The 19,319-nt window shown below is 46.2% G+C and overlaps 1 protein-coding gene across 5 annotated transcripts in view; it reads left to right on the top strand.

Moving 5' to 3' along the window:
• The window catches only part of LOC140425138 (cytoplasmic dynein 1 intermediate chain 1), a 502,251-nt gene extending 484,655 nt beyond the window's left edge, over window positions 1-17,596 (top strand). For all 5 annotated transcript variants that reach the window (XM_072509063.1, XM_072509064.1, XM_072509066.1 and 2 more), the window contains 2 exons: window positions 1,116-1,241; window positions 16,954-17,596. In XM_072509063.1, the coding sequence (XP_072365164.1) occupies window positions 1,116-1,241; window positions 16,954-17,073 (246 nt within the window). In that variant the 3' untranslated portion in view covers window positions 17,074-17,596. The remainder of the gene's footprint in view (window positions 1-1,115; window positions 1,242-16,953) is intronic.
• The last annotated feature ends 1,723 nt before the right edge of the window (window positions 17,597-19,319 follow it).

Raw genomic sequence — 19,319 nt, 5'->3', positions numbered from 1 at the left:
AAATTGCCTCCAAAATTCATAACTTGGATGAAGAGATCAAATTTGCTGACAATACAAAACTATGTGGGAATGTAAGCTGTGAAGAGGCTGCATTGATTTAGACAGTTTAAATGAGTGGACAAAAAGGTGGCAAGTAAGTACAATGTGGGGAAGTGTGAGGTTATTCACTTTACTAATGATAGAAAAGCTGAATTTCTTTTAAAGCATGAAACTTCAAAATGTTGCTGCTCAGAGAATCTTGGTGCACTCGGTTCATGGGAAGGAAGACACAGATAGGAGGCACAGCAAGCAATTTGGAAGGCAAATAGCATGATGACCTTTTATTGCAAAGGGATTGGAATATCAGAAATTAGGAAGTCTCGTTATGATTGTAAAGGACTGGTGAAAACGCACCGTGTTGACGGTGCAATTTTGATCTCCATATCCAAGGAGGGGATGTATTTGCCTGAGATGCAGTACAGTGATGGTTCACTAGATTGGTTCCAGGATGAGCAGTTTGTCCTATCATAAGAGGCTGAGTACATTGAGTCTCTACTCTCTGGTGTTTAGAGAATGAGAGATCATCTCTTGGAAACGTGTATGATTCTTAAGGGGCATGATAGGTTAAACACTCTGGGGTTGTTTCCCTGGCTAGGGAATCTAGAACACGGGAGCACATTTCAGGATAAAGGCTTGATCATTTAGGATTGTGATAAAGAGAATGTTCTTCATCATAGAAGTGTGAATCATTCAAATTCTCTACCCTAGAGGGTGTGGGTGCACCATAGTTGAGTAGATTCAAGGCTGAGATAATTATTTTGGCTACTTGGGGAAAGGGATAGTGCAGTGGCATTGAGGCAGATTAGTCGTGATCATATTTAATGGCAGAACAAGCTCTATTCCTGCTCCTAGTTCCCATGTTCGTAGGAAGCAAAAGAAAATCATGCAGTAAACGATATATACTTTTTACCTTCATGTTTTAACCTAATACTTAGATTGTATTAGCTACAGTGAGCTTTCTTTTGGCTCCATATCAGAGGTTCAGTGGACCATATGGCTACTCGTGCTTCTATTTCTTATGTATTGATCACTTAGACTGTGAAGAAAATTAACTTTTTAATTTTGCTTCATTTTAGGTGCCAACAGCGAGTGCAGCTGTTGAGGGAACGTCTGCACTAAATCGGGTCAGGTGGGCATCAACTGGCAGGGAGGTGGCAGTCGGGGATTCAGAAGGACACGTGTGGGTTTATGATGTTAGTGAGGTAATGAACAAGTTATTTGTTCTAACATTATTTTTGTAATCAATTTTTTAATTGGTTCGATTCCACTGGTTGCTCATGAATGTATCTATGCTTTTGAAATGTTACGTCCTCTTAAAACCTCAGAGAAATGTAATCTTGAATTTTTGTGCTACTTTAATATTCTACTTAGAAGATGGCTATAACTTTGCATATTTCTTCTTGTAATTTACTAATTATATTTAGCACTGATTTCATGATATGCATTAACTTATATTTTGTGCTAATGATTCCCAGTGCTTATAATGAACAAGCCACTCAATTCAAGGGCAATTAGGAATGGGCAATAAATGCTGGCCCACAGCCAGTGATGCTTACATTCAATGAATGAAAAAATGACTGATGGCATGACTTGATTTCAAATCAATAAACTTTAGGCATCCGATGATTATTTCTATCCACTATGCTTGAGTAGGTTACAGCTCATAAATAATAAATCTTTGAAATGTATCAAGGTATGATTGTTCTTTCATGCTAACTTATTTTTTAAGTTAACTATGTATTTTTTTCCCCAAACATTAATAACATATTAAATAAAATTCAATGTAGTGGAAAGCATATTATCCAAATTCACAATATTCAAAGTTTGTCCTTCCAATCAAAGAGCTCTCTCGATTATTTCTTACTCATCACTGGTTAATAGAAGCATACATAAACAACGTAAAACTCTGTTTTCCATTTGTTAAACTCTAAGAGCAGTTAGTTTTTCCATCTTTTAAAGCAACATCCTTGTACTGATTTCAGAATTTTCAATGATTTGTAGAAACCTCAGGTTGAAAATCCTGAGTCTGTCATCTAAGGCTTTTTTCCCCAAACATTGAATTTTATTTAATATGATAATTTTTTTTTAATAAACATTTTATTGAGGTATTTTTTGGTATTATAACAACACAATAAACAATGTACACGAAACTATAAACATAGTACAAAAACCGTCTCCCTCCCTTACAGGTTCCACCTTTATTTAACCCCCTGCTCCAAGCTAAACTAACGCCCCCCCCCACCCCCTTTTCTGCTGATGATTAATTTTCCGTGAAGAAGTCTGGGCGAACCCAAACAGTGACCCTCTCAAGGCGAACTTGATTTTCTCCAAACAGAGAAGTCTAGCTATGTCCGATAGCCAGGTCTCCAACTTTGGGGGCTTTGAGTCCCTCCAATCCGTCTCCAGGCTACCAGAGAATCAAAGGCCAGAACGTCTGCGTCTTTCTCCTCCTGGATTCCCGGGTCGTCCGACACCCCGAAAATAGCCACCTCGGGACTCAGCACCACCCTTGTTTTTAACACCGTGGACTTGACATATGCAAATCCCTGCCAAAATCCCCAAAGCTTCGGACATTCCCAAAACATGTGGACATGGTTCACTGGTCCTCCCGCACATTTTGCACACCTGGCTTCCACCCTAAAGAATCTGCTCATCCGGGCCACTGTCATGTGAGCCCGGTGAACGACCTTAAATTGTATCAGGCTGAGCCTGGCAAAGGTTGCGGACGCGTTGATTCTACTCAACGTGTCCGCCCAAAGGCCCTCCTCTATCTCTCCTCCCAGCTCCTCCTCCCACTTGCGCTTCAGCTCCTCGGTCTGTGTCTCCTCTGACCCCATAAGTTCCTTGTAAATGTCCGAGAAGCTCCATTCTCCTACGCTCCCTTCTCCTACCCACCCTCTGGAAACTACCCTGTCCTGAATCCCCCTTAGCAGTATGAGCGGGAAGGTTGACACCTGTTTACGTAGGAAGACCCGCACCTGCATGTATCTGAATTTGTTTTCCCTCGCCAACCCAAACTTCTCCTCCAGCGCTCTCCTACTCGGAAAGCTCCCCTCTATAAACATATCCCCCATCCTCTCAATCCCCGCTCTCTGCCATATCCGGAACCCCCCATCCATACTTCCCGGGGCAAACCGGTGATTATTACAGATTGGGGACCAGACCGATGCTCCCTCTGCTCCCACATGTCTCCTCCATTGCCCCCAGACTCTCTGGGCCGCCACCACCACGGGGCTGGTGGAGTACTGCGCCGGTGGGAACAGCAGATGTGCAGTTACCAGCGCCCCCAAACTGGTGCCCTTGCATGAAGCCGCCTCCATACGCTCCCATGTCCTCCACCCACTTCCTGATCATGGCTATATTCGCCGCCCAGTAATAGTTACTAAAATTTGGCAGCGCCAGCCCGCCCTCTCCCCGACTCCGCTCAAGCATTACCTTCCTTACCGCGGGGTCTTGCCCGACCAAACAAAGCCAGAGATCACTGCTGACCCGTTTAAAAAAGGACCGTGGAATAAAGATGGGGAGACATTGAAACACAAACAGGAATCTCGGGAGGACCGTCATCTTCACTGCCTGCACCCTCCCAGCTAATGACAACAGGAGCGCGTCCTATCTCTGAAAATTGTCCTTCATTTGGTCTACTAGCCGGGCCAGATTTAATTTATGCAGCCGGTCCCATTCCCGCACTACTTGAATGCCTTGTTACCTAAAGCTTCCCCCTACTAATCTAAACGGCAGCTCCCCCAATTGCTCCTGCTGTCCCCTCGTCTGAATCCTCATGATTTCCTCCATCCCCTCTAATGGGTCCGATACATACAGAAACAGGTTGTCTGCATAGAGCGAGATTCTGTGCTCCACCACCCCCCGGACCAGCCCCTTGAGGCTCTCGGAGCAATTGCCAACGGCTCTATAGCTAGCGCGAACAACAGTGGGGAGAGGGGGCATCCCTGTCTCATCCCCCGGTGCAGTCTAAAAAAGTCTGATGTTGTCCTATTCATCCGCACACTTGCCACAGGAGCCTGATACAGCAACCTGACCCAGTCAATAAAGCCCGCCCAAATCCGAACTGTCCCAGTACCTCCCACAGATAATGCCATTCTATCCAATCAAAAGCCTTTTCTGCATCCATTGCGATCACTACCTCCACCTCCCTGCCTTCCGGGGGCATCATGATCACATTTAACAACCTTCTTACATTGGTCACCAACTGCCTCCCCTTAACAAACCCCGTCTCATCCTCCCCAATAACATCCAGAATGCAATCCTGAATCCTGGACGACAAAATTTTGGCCAGCAGTTTGGCGTCCACATTCAACAGGGATAGCGGCCTGTAGGACCCACACAGCTCCGGGTTCTTGTCCCGCTTCAGAATCAGCGAAATCATGGCCTGTGACATCGTCGGGGGGGGGGGGGGGGGGGAGCACCCCTCTTTCCCTTGCCTCATTGAACATCCTCAACAACACCGGCCCCAATATCCCAGAGAACTTTTTATAAAACTCCACCGGGTACCCTTCCGGCCCCGGGCTTTACCCGCTTGCATGACCTTCAGATCCTCCACTATCTCTTCCAACCCGATTGGGGCCCGCATCCCTTCCACCAGCTCCCAGTCCACCTTTGGCAAATTCAGGCCCCCCAAGAAGTGCCTCATCCCCTCCGGCCCCGTAGAGGGTTCCGACCTATACAGCCTACTGTAGAAATCCCTAAATGCCTTATTCACCCCTGCTGAGTCTCCAACCAGGTTCCCGCCCCCGTCCTTTACTTTCCCTATCTCCCTGGCTGCCTCCCTCTTTCTAAGCTGCTGTGCAAGCATTCTGCTGGCCTCTCTCCATACCCTTAGATCCCCCCCCCCTCGCCTTTCTCAGCTGCTCCCTGTGGATAACAAGCCAAACTCCGCCTGTAGCCTCCGCCGTTCCCTTAAAAGCCCTGCCTCTGGGGTCTCCGCATACCTCCTATCGATCTGTACTATCTCCTTAACCAGTCGGTCTGTCTCTGCCCTGTCCACCTTCTCCCTATGGGCTGTATCGAGATCAGCTCCCCTCTGACCACCGCCTTCAGTGCTTCCCAGACCATCGCTGCTGAAATTTCCCCCGTGTCGTTGACCTGCAGGTAGTTCTAAATACATTTCCTCAGCCGCTCGCACACCCCTTCGTCAGCCAAAAGTCCCACATCCAACCTCCAGTGCGGGCGCTGGTTACTGTCTTTACTAACCTGCAGGTCAACCCAGTGCGGAGCATAGTCTGAGATTGTGATCGCCGAGTACCCAGTGACCACCACCCCTGCCAGTAAGGCCCTGCTCAGAATAATGAAATCGATACGGGAGTACACTTTATGCACGGGTGAGTAGAAGTAGAACTCCTTCACCCTCGGCTGCCCAAATCTCCATGGATCCCCCCCCCCCCCCATCTGCTCCATGAACCCTTTTAGCTCCTTTGCCATTGCTGGCACCCTTCCCGTTTTCGAGCTTAACCGGTCCAAGCCAGGGTCAATAACTGTGTTAAAGTCCCCTCCCATGACCAACCTGTGCGAGTCCAGGTCCGGTATCTTCCCCAGCATCCTCTTTATAAACTCCACATCATCCCAATTTGGCGCATATACATTTACTAATACCACCTTCACCCCCTCCAGTTTCCCACTGACCATAATGTACCGACCTCCCACATCCAAAACTATTCTACCCGCCTCAAACACCACCCGCTTATTGATCAGGATCGCGACCCCTCTAGTCTTTGAATCCAGTCCCGAGTGAAAGACCTGACTGACCCAGCCTTTCCTCAATCTAATCTGGTGAGTTACTCTAAGGTGCGTCTCCTGCAACATTACCACGTCCGCCTTCAGTCCCCTAAGATGCACGAACACACGTGCCCTCTTGACCGGCCCATTTAGCCCTCGAACATTCCCGGTAATCAGCCTAATTGGGGGATCATTGCCCCCCCCCCCTCTTTGCCGATCAGCCATCCCCTTTTTTGGGCCCACCTCCAGCCCATGATCCCCGCCTCCACCGGCTCGCCCCCAGACAGCCTCCGCCTCCAACATCCTCTCTGTCCCTTGGCCCAAGTCCCTCACTCGTCAGCAGAACATTCCCCCCCCCCCCCCCCCAGTAACAACGCTGTAACCCAACCCCTTTGATAAACCGAACATATGCACACCCTCCACTGCGCCTCCATGAGCTAGCCCGCCCAGCTAGCTTGGTGGCCCCCATCCCTGGCGCCAGATAGTCTCCCACCTATTGTTCCCCCCCCCCCCCCCCCCGCTCATACAAATATACTCCAACATCAAACAATCCCCACACAACTGCCCGACAGAAAAAACACCAAAATCTAAACAAGCACACCTCCATCCCCCAACAGTGCAAATGGAAACCTTAACTCACTCAGCTCTATCACTGGTCCCAAACCAATACAAAACGAAAAACAAGAAACTATTTTTTAAAAGAACAGAGAAACAAAAAAAACCATGAACATTGCAGCAAAGGTTCAAAAGTTCTCAGTCCACCACCAGCCCTTTCCTTTTCACAAAGTCTAGCACGTCCTCGGGTGACTTGAAATAAAATTGCTGTTCCCCGTGCATGACCCAGAGACGGGCTGGATACAACAGTCCGAACTTCACCTTTTTCTTAAAAAGAATCGCCCTAATCTGGTTGAAGCCTGCTCTTCTCCTGGCCACCTCTACACTCAGGTCCTGGTAGACCCGCAGGATACTATTGTCCCACTTACAGCTCCGTGTCTGCTTGTCCCACTGTAGAATGCGCTCCTTATCTGAGTACCTGTGGAATCTCACCACCATTGCCCTCGGGGGGGGGGGGGCTCTCGTTCGCGGCTTCCTCGCAAGTGCTCTGTGAGCCCTGTCCACCTCCAAGAGTCGGAAGAATGCCCCATCCCCCAGCAGCTTCTCAAACATATCTGCGATGTAAGCCCCAGCTTCCGCTCCCTCGGACCCCTCCGGGAGCCCAACGATTCTCAAGTTCTGCCGGCGGGACCTATTCTCTTGGTCCTCCACCTTCCCCAGGAGCTTCTTCTGCTGGTCTCTCAGCATCCCCACCTCCAACTCCACCGCAGTTTGATGTTCCTCCTGCTCAGCCAGCGCCTTCTCCAACTTCTGGATCGCCCGATCTTGGGCGTCCAATCTAAGCTCCAGCCGCTCAATCGACTCTTTTATCGGGTCCAAGCAGTCCCGTTTCTGCTGAGCAAAGCCTTCCTGAATGACTTGCAACAGCTGCTCCGTTGACCGCTGGGTCGACAAACCAGGAGGTCCGGTCCTCCGCCATGCTGTCTGCTACTGCAGCTTCAGCCAAGCCTTCTGTCTTTCTATTTCTGCCTTTACGAGCACTTCTAGTCCTTCTCTCCATGCACCGATGTGGGAATTCAGTACACAATTGCCTGTCTTCAGTTTTACAGTTCAAGTCCGGTATAAAATCGTGGGAAAAGGTCCAAAAGTCCGGCCTGAGCGGGAGCCACCAAATGTGCGACTTACTCCTTCAGAGCCGCCACCGGAAGTCTTTAATATGATAATTAATGTAGTGGAGAAGCATATTATCCAAATAACCTAATTAGTATTGTATTTTACCGATCTATGTCAGTTTAAAAAATGGGGTTATTTAAAAACTATTAAATATTTTCATTAATTTAGTTGTTTCCAATGTGTGTTTTTATTTTGCCTCATTTTAAGTAGTAATTCTGCCATTTATTGTAATAATGCTCAGCTTTGGACAGATACAGAAAATGTTCATCCTGTCTTTGCAGGTTAATACAAATGAAATCATTCCAAATTAGAAATATATTTTACTACTTTAGCAGCTATTTCTCAAAATGTGAAATATTGAAACAGGTTACATATGGGGTGGCACAGTAGCGCAGTGGTTAGCACTGTTGCTTCACAGCACCAGGGTCCCAGGTTCGATTCCCGGCGTGGGTCACTGTCTGTGTGGAGTCTGGACGTTCTCCCTGTGTCTGCGTGGGTTTCCTCCGGGTGCTCTGGTTTCCTCCCACAAGTCCTGAAAGACGTGTTACTGTTTTCTCGTTCTGCTGGCTGGCCTCTAAGCCGTCACCTTCATAAACTTCAAATCATCCAAAATTTTGGGGCTGAATCCTCCATTTCATAATGCTGGAAGCATGAACAGGTGGGCCTGTGCCGTGGGGGCACTCTTTTCCTTCCGCCTTCGCCACGGTCTCCACCATGGCGGAGGCGGAAGAGACGCCCTCCACTGCGCATGCGCGGGAATGCCGTCAGCGGCCGCTAACGTTCCCACGCATGCGCCACCCGGAGATGTCATTTCCGCGCCAGCTGGCGGGGCACCAAAGGCCTTTTTCGCCAGCTGGCGAGGCGGAAATTAGTCTGGCGCGGGCCTAGCCCCTTAAGGTTGGGGCTCGGCCCCCCAAGATGCGGAGCATTCCGCACCTTTGGGGTGGCGCGATGCCTGACTGATTTGCGCCGTTTTGGGCGCCAGTCGGCGGACATCGCGCCGATACCGGAGAATTTCGCCCTATATGTGCCACAGTTAGGCATTCATTGTCCTAATTTAGTTTGATATGCATCACGTTTAACTTTCCAATTTCCCTCTTATGGACTGACCTGATTAGTACTACACCCCTGTATGCTTCAGCTGATGACGGTGTCTATGTATTTACGTGTGTACCTTGTGTTGCCCTATTATGTATTTTCTTTTCTTTTCACGTACTTAATGATCTGTTTGAGCTGCTCGTAGGAAAATACATGGTACACGTGACAATAAACAAATCCAATCCAATGCATTTTTTACTCTGAATTCAAAATGTTTTTTTGCATGGCATTATTTTTAAAGCCAAGGTTAAGACTATCTTCTGACAACTCCGTGACTTTAACAGGAAAAATACAAGCATAATGGTGTAATTAAACTGGATTCATCACATTGTAAAGATCATTTCTGAAACGCCTGGTTTAATTTTAATGCAGAATTTCCTACTAAACATAAAATAAATATGAAGACGTTTTTTAACACCTTTCACTGCTAATTTATTCTTTATACCCTGTGTATATTATACTTTAATAATAGGATTTTGAATCATATCTGTGATAAATTTTATTTCTGCTGATTATTGTTTCATGCATTGGTTAATTTTTACAAGAATATTTGTCTACCTAAAGTATATGTCCGAAATATAATTAGATGTCTTTAAGAATTGTTAGTTGGTGATACTGCTTTGTTTCCTTCTCAAGATGTACAATAGCTTAAGACAAATAGTAACAAAAGTGGAATCTAATTATACCTTTGGATGCCCTGCCAGCTTGAGGGTCCTGATTTGCCAGTTGGTTGCCAAATGTTCTCATGCTGTTCCTAACTTTAATAAGCTAATTACCACAGCGTCAGCAGGACTAGCTGTTTTGTGGTGTATTCCTGAACAGTTAAAGTATTAAATTAAATTGATTCTCACATGCAGGAAGGTATTCAACGATCCAGATAAATGCCCGCTAATATTCTGGGATTTAAAAATTGGATTGAGTTTAAATTATGCAAGTGAGTTCTTTGAAATCAGGAAGGACATAGGTGCCAATAATCCATTAAATCTGTCCTCAAAGCACTTCCATTTGGGTGTTTGTCAATAAAATCATTTGCACAATGATTAAGCCTCGTCTCTACCGAAATATCAAAATTCCTTTTCAGTTAATGGCACATTTCCCAATAACTCATTAAGTAGCATGTTTGTTTTATTCTTTGCAGAACATTTAGAATTGGTACAGAATTTTTTAGAACAGTGTCTAGACAGTAAAAGCCAATCTTTGTCCTGAATACAATTACTGTCAAATGGTTTTAAAATAAATCAAAAGTCACATAGAAATTATTGTTCAGCAATACTGTGTAAATACACATATATAATACACCTATATAATAAGTTAACTGCCAGCCCAGTACTTAAGCTGGCCACTCTTTGCAAATGTATTTTTTTCATTCATGTTACATGGCTGCCACTGGCAAGTTCTTTCCTTAACCCCCCCTGGGAAAATTGCGTTGGGTCAGTGACTTGAACTGTTGCAGTCCATGTGGTGTAGGTACAGTGATGTTAGAGTAAGTTCCAGGATTTTAACCCAGTGACAATGAAAGAATGACAATATAGTTCCAAATCAGTTTGGTATGCGACCTGGAGAGGGAATTTGCAGTTTGTGGTGTTCTCACATGACTGCCTTCAAGTCCTCCAATTGGTAAAGGTTGAGCGTTCAGAAGGCGCTGACGAAGAATCCTTGGTGATTTGCCTCGGTGTATCCTGTTACTGCTGACACTGCACATCAGAGGCTTGCATGGTGTTTAGCTTGTGTGCTGTTGGAGCTGCACTCATCTAGGCAAATGGAGAGTATTCCATCACACACCTGACTTGTGCCAAGTAGATGGTGGTCAGACCTTGGAAAGTCAGGAAGTGAGATGCTTGCTGCAAAATTCCATATGGATGATAGTTAAGTTTCTGGTCAGTGGTGACCCCCACAGGATGTTGATGGTGGGGATTCAGCAGTGATGACGCTGTTGACTGTCAATGTGGGATGGCGAGATACTCTTGTCGGAGAAGGTTACAGTGCAGGACTGGGTTGTTCACATGTTACTTGCCACTTAGCAACCTGGACACTGCAAATAATCAGCAAACATCTACATTTCTAACCTTACCATTGGAGGGAAGGTCATTGATGAAGCAGCTGAAAATGGTTGTGCCAGGTTGGACCTCTGCTCCAGAACATCCCTGTAGAGATGATTAGCCTCCAACAACAACAATCATGTTCCTTAGGTAATAATATTAATAATAATCTTTATTATTGTCACAAGTAGGCTTGCATTAACACAGCAATGATGTTATGTGAAAATCCCCTAGTCGTCACACTCTGGCGCCTGTTCGGGTACACTGAGGGAGAATTCAAAATTCACCTAACAGCACGACTTTCGGGACTTATGGAAGGTAACCCATGCAGACACAGGGAGAATGTGCAGACTCCGCATAGACAGTGACCCAAGCCAGGAATCGAATCTGGGACCCGAGCGCTGTGAAGCAACAGTGCTAACCACTGTGCTACCATGCCGCCCATATGGTATGGCTTCAACCCGTGGAGAGGTTTCTCCCTGATTCCCATTGACTCTGAATTTTATTCGGACTCTTTAATGCCACACTGTCAAATGCTGCCCTGATTTCAAAGATATTCACTCTTGCCGTATAATCTGAATTCAGCTGTGATCTATGTTTGAACCAAAACAGCAAGAGAAACATGGAAGATAGGAGCAGGAGGAGGCCATTCGGCCCTTCGAGCCTGCTCCGCCATTCGTCATGATCATAGCTGATCGCCCAACTCAATAGCCTAATCCTGCTTTTTCCCCATAGCCCTTGATCCCATTCGCCTCGGGTGCCATATCTGCCGCCACTTGAATGTATTCAATGTCTTGGCCTCAACTACTTCCTGTGGCAATGAATTACACAGGCTCACCACTCTTTGGGTGAAGAAATGTCTCCTCAAGAGGCCTGAAACAGACTGATCCTAACAGTACCAAAACTGCCCTTATGAACAAGCTGTTGTTGAAAAGGTGCTGCTTGATAACACTGTCAGCAACACCTTTCATACGCTTTGTTAATGATTGAGAGTAGTCTGATGGGACGGCAATTGACCAGATTGGATGTTCTCTGCTCATGGACAGAACATGCACAATCTTTCACTTTGCCAGGTAGCTGCCAGTATTATAGCTGGAACAACTTGCCTAGGGATGTAGTTACTACTGGAGCAAAAATCTTCAGTATTGGAGCAGAAATACCATGAGGACGCATGGTCTTTGATATGGGCAGTAGCTTCAGCCTTTTCTTGGTATCACATGAAATGATTTGAATTGGCTGAAGACTGGCATCTTTGGTGATGGGGACCTGAGGATGGATCACCCACTTAGCTCTTCTGGCTGAAGACAGCTCCAAGTGATTTTATCTTGCACTGACACACTAGGATCTGCCCTCGTTAGCAATGGGAAAGATGGTTGAGCTTCCTCGTCCTTTTAGTTGTTTAATTCTTCACCAGTATTCACAGCTGGATGTGGCAGAACTGCAGACAATCATTAGTTGTGAGATTCTTGGGTCTGTCCATTGTTTTCAGCATGCATATAGTCCTGTATTTATAAAGTCAAAGAATAGTACCACAAATAGTGATATTGAACCACTCTTGGTTATGGACATTGAAGTCCCCAGCCAGAATACATTCTGTGCCCTTGCCACCTTCATTGCTTCTTCCAGGTGATGTTCAACATGGAGGCACACAGTCGAGGGAGGGTGGTTGGTGGTAATCAAGAGGAGGTTTCTTTGCCTTTTCTTTCATATTTTGATTGACTTCATGGGGTCAGGAGTCACTGTTGAGTACACTGGGTGAAGCAATCTGGCATTGACAACCAGCTCCACAAAATACAACTGACCCAGAATGCCAAATGATGTGTCCTTGCATCTACAAAGGTTCATGTATATCCATTTCATTACATCCAGGTCAGACACGTTGAGTGGAATTTAATTCAGGAGTTGGGGGTCTCACCTGTCAGCTGGAGAGTCAGAGGGAGCCTCCCCATCGTCTCCTTGGACAGGCCTGCCATATTAAGTGTCAAGCAGGCACTTAAGTGACAAGCGATGGGGCATTCATGGGATCAAAGACCCTAGGGGCCAGGAGCTCTCCATTGCATATGGCTGGGCGAGTGGATGGTGAAGATCAAGGAGAAATCGGAAGGGGAGTTGGGAGGGGAGATCAATTGGGGAGTATGGAATGAGGCACTGTGTAGGGTAAATGGGACCTCCTCCTGTGCAAGGATGAGTCTGATACAGTTTAAGGTGGTGCACAGGGTATATATGACTCAGTTGAGAATGAGTGGGTTCTTTCAGGGGATAGCAGATGAATGTGAATGGGCCAGCGAATCACACGCACATGTTTTGGGGTTGCAAACAATTACAAAGGTTCTGGGCGGGAATGTTCGCTGTCTTAGCCGGGTTAGTGGAGGAGGAGGTGGACCCGGACCCTTTGGTGGCGATATTTGGGGTTTCAGAGAACCCGGAACTCATGAAGAGGAGGAAGGCTGATATTGTGGCCTTCGTCTCTGATTGCACGGCGGCGCATTTTGCTGGAGTGGCGGTTGGCATTGACACCGGGGGTAACGGACTGGTTGGGTGACCTGCGGTTGGAGAAGATAAAGTATGAGTTAAGGGGCTCTACAGAGGGGTTTGAGAAAAAGTGGGTTGTTTGTGACCATGTTTGAGGAGCTGTTCGTCGCAGGCAGTGAAAAAGGAAAAATTTTGTAGACTGTATAATTGATTGCTGGGAAGTATGTTTCCCGGGGTGTTTATTTGCTGTAACCTGTTTTGATACATGTTTGTAAAATACATTTAAAACAACAGAGAATGGCATCAGGCTTGGCTGTAATATTCACGATAAATCTCCAAGGGCCCACCCCTCCCATCTGGTCCATAAACCCCCTCAGCATCTTAGCCGCCGCCGGCTTCCAACCTGTCCTAGACCTGGAGTGATCCAGTGCTGGATCCAACACCGTGTTAAAGTCACCCCCCATTATCAGGCCCCCCACTTCCAAGTCTGGGATCTGACCCAACATGTGCTGCATAAAACCCGCATCGTCCCTGTTCGGGGCATACACATTGACCAGTACCACCCTCTCTCCCTGCAGCTTATCACTTACCATTACGTACCTACCGCCATTGTCTGCCACAATGCTCAACGCCTCGAATTACACCTTCTTTCCCACCAAAATCGCCACCCCTCGATTTTTGGCATCCAGCCCCGAATTAAACACCTGACCTACCCACCCTTTCCTCAATCTTACCTGGTCTGCCACCTTCAGGTGTGTCTCCTGGAGCATAACCACATCCGCCTTCAGCCCCTTCAGGTGAGCGAACACGCGGGCCCGCTTGACCGGCCCGTTCAGTCCCCTTACATCTTACATTCCAGGTTATCAGCCAGATCAGGGGGCTACCCACCCCCACTCCCCCGCCGACTAGCCATAACCCCTCCTCGGCCAGCTACATGCCCACCCCGTTCACCCACGGCGGCAGACCCCCGTCTCAACCCCCCCCCCCCCCCCCCCCCCGCCCCCCACTCGCTCCAGCTCCCCCTTGACTATAGCAGCAGCAACTCGATTTCCCCCCCCACCCCCAAGCTGGGACCCATCCTAGCTGCTTTACTCCCCCCATTGCACTTCCGCAAGTCAGCTGACCCCGGCCACTCCCGCCTCTCCTTCGACTCCTCCCATTGTGTGACACACCATCCTCTTCCATTCCCCATCCGCAGGCTCTCCACCTCCCCCTTCCATCCCAAGCGCGAGAAACAACCCTCGCTTCCCCGCCCCCTCCAGTCTTCAGCACGGGAAAAAGCCCGCGCTTTCCACCTAACTGTCCCCGCCACCTCTGACGCAGCTCCTTTTACAGGCCCAGTCCCCTCACCCCCGACTCGGGCCTCCCCCTCCCCCGCAGGGCCCCATCTCACTGCCGGCCTGTTCCATTTGCTTACTCCCCCTCCAAGAGCCCCCCCCCCCGCCGACCAACCCAACCAAAACAGTGCCCAACCCGCCCTAACCATCCTCACCGAACCAGAAAGAAAAAAACAAAAAAGAGCAAAGGACCCCCTCTCAAAAAGTAACATATCAACCGCAATCCCCAAACGCCCATCCCGACCCTCAATCTGTGTCCAACGTCTCGGCCTGAACAAAGGCCCACGCCTCCTCCGGAGACTCAAAATAATGGTGCCGGTCCTTGTAGGTGACCCACAGTCGTGCTGGCTGCAACATGCCAAGCTTCACCCCCTTCCTGTGCAGCACCACCTTCGCTCAATTGTACCCGGCCCTCCTCTTCGCCACCTCCGCACTCCAGTCCTGGTATATTTGGACCTGCTGCTCCTCTCCTTGGCCCACCTGAGCACACACTCCCGCTCAGTGAACCGATGAAACTGGACCAGCACCGCCTGCGGAGGCTCGTTAGCCTTGGGCCTCCTCGCCAGCACTCTATGGGCCCCTTCCAGCTCCAGGGGCCCCTGGGAGGACCCCACTCCCATTAGCGAGTTCAACATGGTGACCACATAGGCCCCCACGTCCGGCCCCTCCAGGAGGCCCAGAATCCGCAAATTCGTCCGCCTCGACCAATTCTCCATCTCCTCGAACCGCTCCTGCCATTTCTTGTGGAGCGCCTCGTGCACCTCCAACTTTACCGCCAGGCCTAAGATCTCGTCCTCGTTGTCGGAGATCTTTTGTCGGGCCTCGCGGATCGCCACCCCCTGGGCCGTCTGTGTCTCCAGCAGCTTATCGATAGAAACCTTCATCGGCTCAAGCAGGTCCGCTTTAATCTCCCTGAAGCAGCGCTGGATAACCTCCTGTTGCTCCTGCGCCCACTGCATCCATGCTGCCTGGTCCCCGCCCGCCGCCATTTTGTTCTTCTTCCCTCGCACCTTCTTCGGGTCCACCATCACTTTTTTAGTCGCCCCGCTCCTGATAAAAGCCATATACTGTCGGGGCACTATTGTACTCACCTTCCCACAGCGGGAAATGTCGAAACAATGTCGTTGGCGGCCCTGAAAAGAGCCCAAAAGTCCGTTTTTTGCGGGAGCTGCCGAATGTGCGCCTTAGCTCCACATAGCCGCAACCGGAAGTCATAATATTCACTATAAAGGTTCAAATATGGTAGGACAGTGGTTAGCACTGATACTTCACAGCTCCAGGGTCCCAGATTCGATTCCCGGCTTGGGTCTCTGTCTGTGTGGAGTGTGCACGTTCTCCCCGTGTCTTCGGTTTCCTCGCACAAGTCCCGAAAGACATGCTGTTAGATAATTTGACCATTCTAAATTCTCACTCTATGTACCCGAACAGGTGCTGGAATGTGGCAACTAGGGGATTTTCACAATAACTTCATTGCAATGTTAATGTAAGCCTACCTGTGACAATAAAGATTATTATTATTATACACCGACTAGTTTGCTCAGTGCTCTACCTTTAAAAACAGTTTTAACTGGGTTTGCTTTTTATATTATTGCATATATATCAGTGTGTGTATCAAACACATTTTAAAATTTTTGCCGAGGAACAATAAATGAATCCTGCTGAGATTGCTATTAAGGCAATGTGGTGGAAGTACCTTCTGGTTACAATAGTTCTCCATTTGCTATCATGTTTGATTGAGCTGTTGAATATCATGAACAGGAGTTAATGCCTCAAATTCCACTGCAGCATAAACTTGATGAAGAATCTCACAACTTTTTTTTATTCGAAATGGTTTTTTTGTTACTCACTGCTTCCCAGTGATAGGAAATTTAGCCCTATTTACCACAACAACAGTCTATATTGTACTAGTGTGTTGCTTTCATTTTCCGCACTAACCACCCTTGTGGTATCTATCTGAATTGGGTTGCCAATTTGCGTCAAATTATAAATAGATTTGTGATGCAAGCCCACATCCATTTGAAATGGGTTGAGACTGGCCAAGCCAGTGCCACGTGATATTTACAGCAAGCTGAAAGAAGACTTTCATATGGTTTTAGCTAACTTCTTGAGATGAAACAACATGTTAAATCTAACTATTAAAACAATACAAAATGTTCTTGATATGCTCGACAGGAATGCCCAATGATATGTTACACAGTTAATGGCTCTTGTAATAGTTAAATGACATTTATGCAGGCTGGTGATTTAAAACTTTGATATCATGTTACATTACCAAATCAATGTTTGAGCCTTTACCCCATATTTCCATAGTGAATCCTAATATATGCAACATGTGAAGGAAAGTAATCTTGACCAATAATTTTTTTAAAATGTAAAATGAAATGGATGAGTACAGTCACCATATAAATGGAACAGGAGATGAGTTATCTCTTTGAAAGCTTCAGGATGGAGAGTTAGGAATTAATTTTTGTTGAAAAGATGATGTAATTCCACTTCCTTCTCATTCACAGCAATTGGCAATCCCTCACAGTGATGAATGGGCTCGTTTTGCTAGGACCCTGGTGGAGATCCGGGCTAACCGGGCAGATGCTGAGGAGGAAAATGTTGTTGAATTGGCTGTACAGCTGTAAAACAATATCTGTACTCAGCTTGCCGACCCAATGATACTAAATTAAGATATGCCAGTGTAAAGTGCCATTTATGATGAAAAGCTGCTAATACTAGTTTTACTGTTTCACACTTCTAGAATGTTGAACAATATGTAAAGTGTGTTTAAAAGGAACATAGCATTATGAAAATTACTGCTCAATTCTGTGTTAAATGAGTATCATAAATACTGAAATTGCATAATGCATTCATTGATGCCTTTTAACTAGTTAGTTGTATTTATTGACTAGAAGCCAATGTTAAAGCTTGTAATTCACATGCATGTATGGCATAGATCTATTAAACCAATTTGACACCAGATATGATGATGTGCAGATGTCGTGAGCTACACTGTGCAAGACTGAGCCAAGAATTTCAAATGTGGTGTTTTCACACTGGTAATGCACATTATGAATGGTTGTACTGTATGAGCATTGCTGCTCCATATTTATTAAACTATTGCATGAAAATACTAGGAAAACTTAAAAATAAACAATCCTAGAACAAGTCTGTGTCTCCTTTATTGTCTTTGTACATTTCGGCCTTTTTCATTAAAGTCCAGCATTAGAGACCTCATTTGAAGAAATTAATATTTTCTCAAAGAATCATGTTCTCATGTAGCAATTCCCATTGAAGTGGGAGTTTTATTATTCCCAAAACACTAAAAACAATTCAATTCTCCTTATCATCTGCATACCAGTCCGCAGTTTGAGCATTCATATTTACCAGCATGTGGCACGTAAATCTGCTTAAAAAGTTCAATTTTAACCCCTCTCACAGAAACTGGTTCCTGTTCAAATTAAACTTGATTTTAGGTGGCTGATGCAAGATCAGATTCAATTCTATAGATGCATATTTTTTCTTGGACAAAACTTGCTTTATACATTTTTAAAAAATTCTGCAGCACTCAGCAGATTGCATTAGTGAGACCACATCTGGAATACTGCATACAATGTTGGTCTCTTTAAGAAAGGATATAAATTAATCAAAAGCAGTTCAGAGAAGGTTAACTTGACTGATATCTGGAGTGCGGTTTGTCTTATGAGGAAAGGTTGGACAGTTTGAGCCGGTATCCGTTGGATTTTAGAAGAATGACAGGTTATCTTTTTGAATGATATTTCTAAACCTAGATGGCAGGGCAGATGATGTGTTGCAGCTGTATCATAGGGGTGTGCAATTCAGGGCAACCACATCAGCAGGAAGTATCTTTAGTTAAAGGAGCTTCAGCTCAACGTTAACAAGCTGGAGTTAAACTCTAATGTATCAGGGTGGGTAAGAGTTACCTTTTTTAATATATTTTTTCATGAGATATGGCTGTCACTCACTAAGCCAGCATTTTTTGCCCATCTCTCATCAATCTGGACACTTCCAAGTTAGATACTTCAGATTTTGTCTGTCATCAGGGACAGGAGGATGTGATTATAAGTCCTTGTCATGGGAGTGTCCTTTGTTTTTTGTCTTATCACATGGTTTCAGTGATATCATTTTGTGGGTAGAGCTGAGCTGTGGCTGTGTGAGGTTTTTGGTTTCACTTTCACATTTGGCTGTTGTGGACTAACTTTAAATATCTGTTCCAGTAAAAAAAAAACATTCAGTATAGCTACTTGCTGTTTTGGTAACAAGATATAGTTTGCTTTCCAGAAGTGCTTAAACCTGCTGGTGAGACGGGATCAGAATCTCAGGAAAAGTCAGTCTTATTCAAGTGAGAATGCAGAGTGCTGGGCCACACCTTTGAAAAGGGGTTTTGGGGACTTTGTTTTTGAATTGGAACAGTTAGGGGGGGTTCATTAAGTGTTCTACATAGATTACTGTAGCTGTGGGGTGTCTTTATATTTGCAAATGATTAAAAGTCTTGCTGTGTGTTTAGATAAATGTTAACTAAGTTCTTAGAATAAAGCTTATTTTGATTAGTGTCTAGGAAGACTTGAATTTCACCTGAAGGGAAGGCTCTTGAGCGCATCCTACCCAAATTCAACAAAAAGTTACAGGTCAGGTGAACTCCATAATACACTTTGGAGTTTCTAAACCCTGGCCCATAACTGTCAGGTATGATCCAGAAGATAGCTCTCGAGGAACTTCAGCCTTTGCACTTGTCCAGCATGTTTGAGGATGAGCAAACTGATCACAGCATCATAGCGCAGTGGGCCATTCAAATAGAGTAAAGAAGAATAGGGGGCATCCAGATAGGGGGTTCTCTTCTGGGGCCTTTCAGGTAGGGATATCTCTAATG

This window comes from Scyliorhinus torazame, chromosome 6 (genome assembly GCF_047496885.1).
Source record: "Scyliorhinus torazame isolate Kashiwa2021f chromosome 6, sScyTor2.1, whole genome shotgun sequence".
NCBI lineage: Eukaryota > Metazoa > Chordata > Chondrichthyes > Carcharhiniformes > Scyliorhinidae > Scyliorhinus > Scyliorhinus torazame.
The sequence above is the reverse complement of the archived record's forward strand: the minus strand, read 5'-3'. Positions and strand labels throughout refer to the sequence as shown.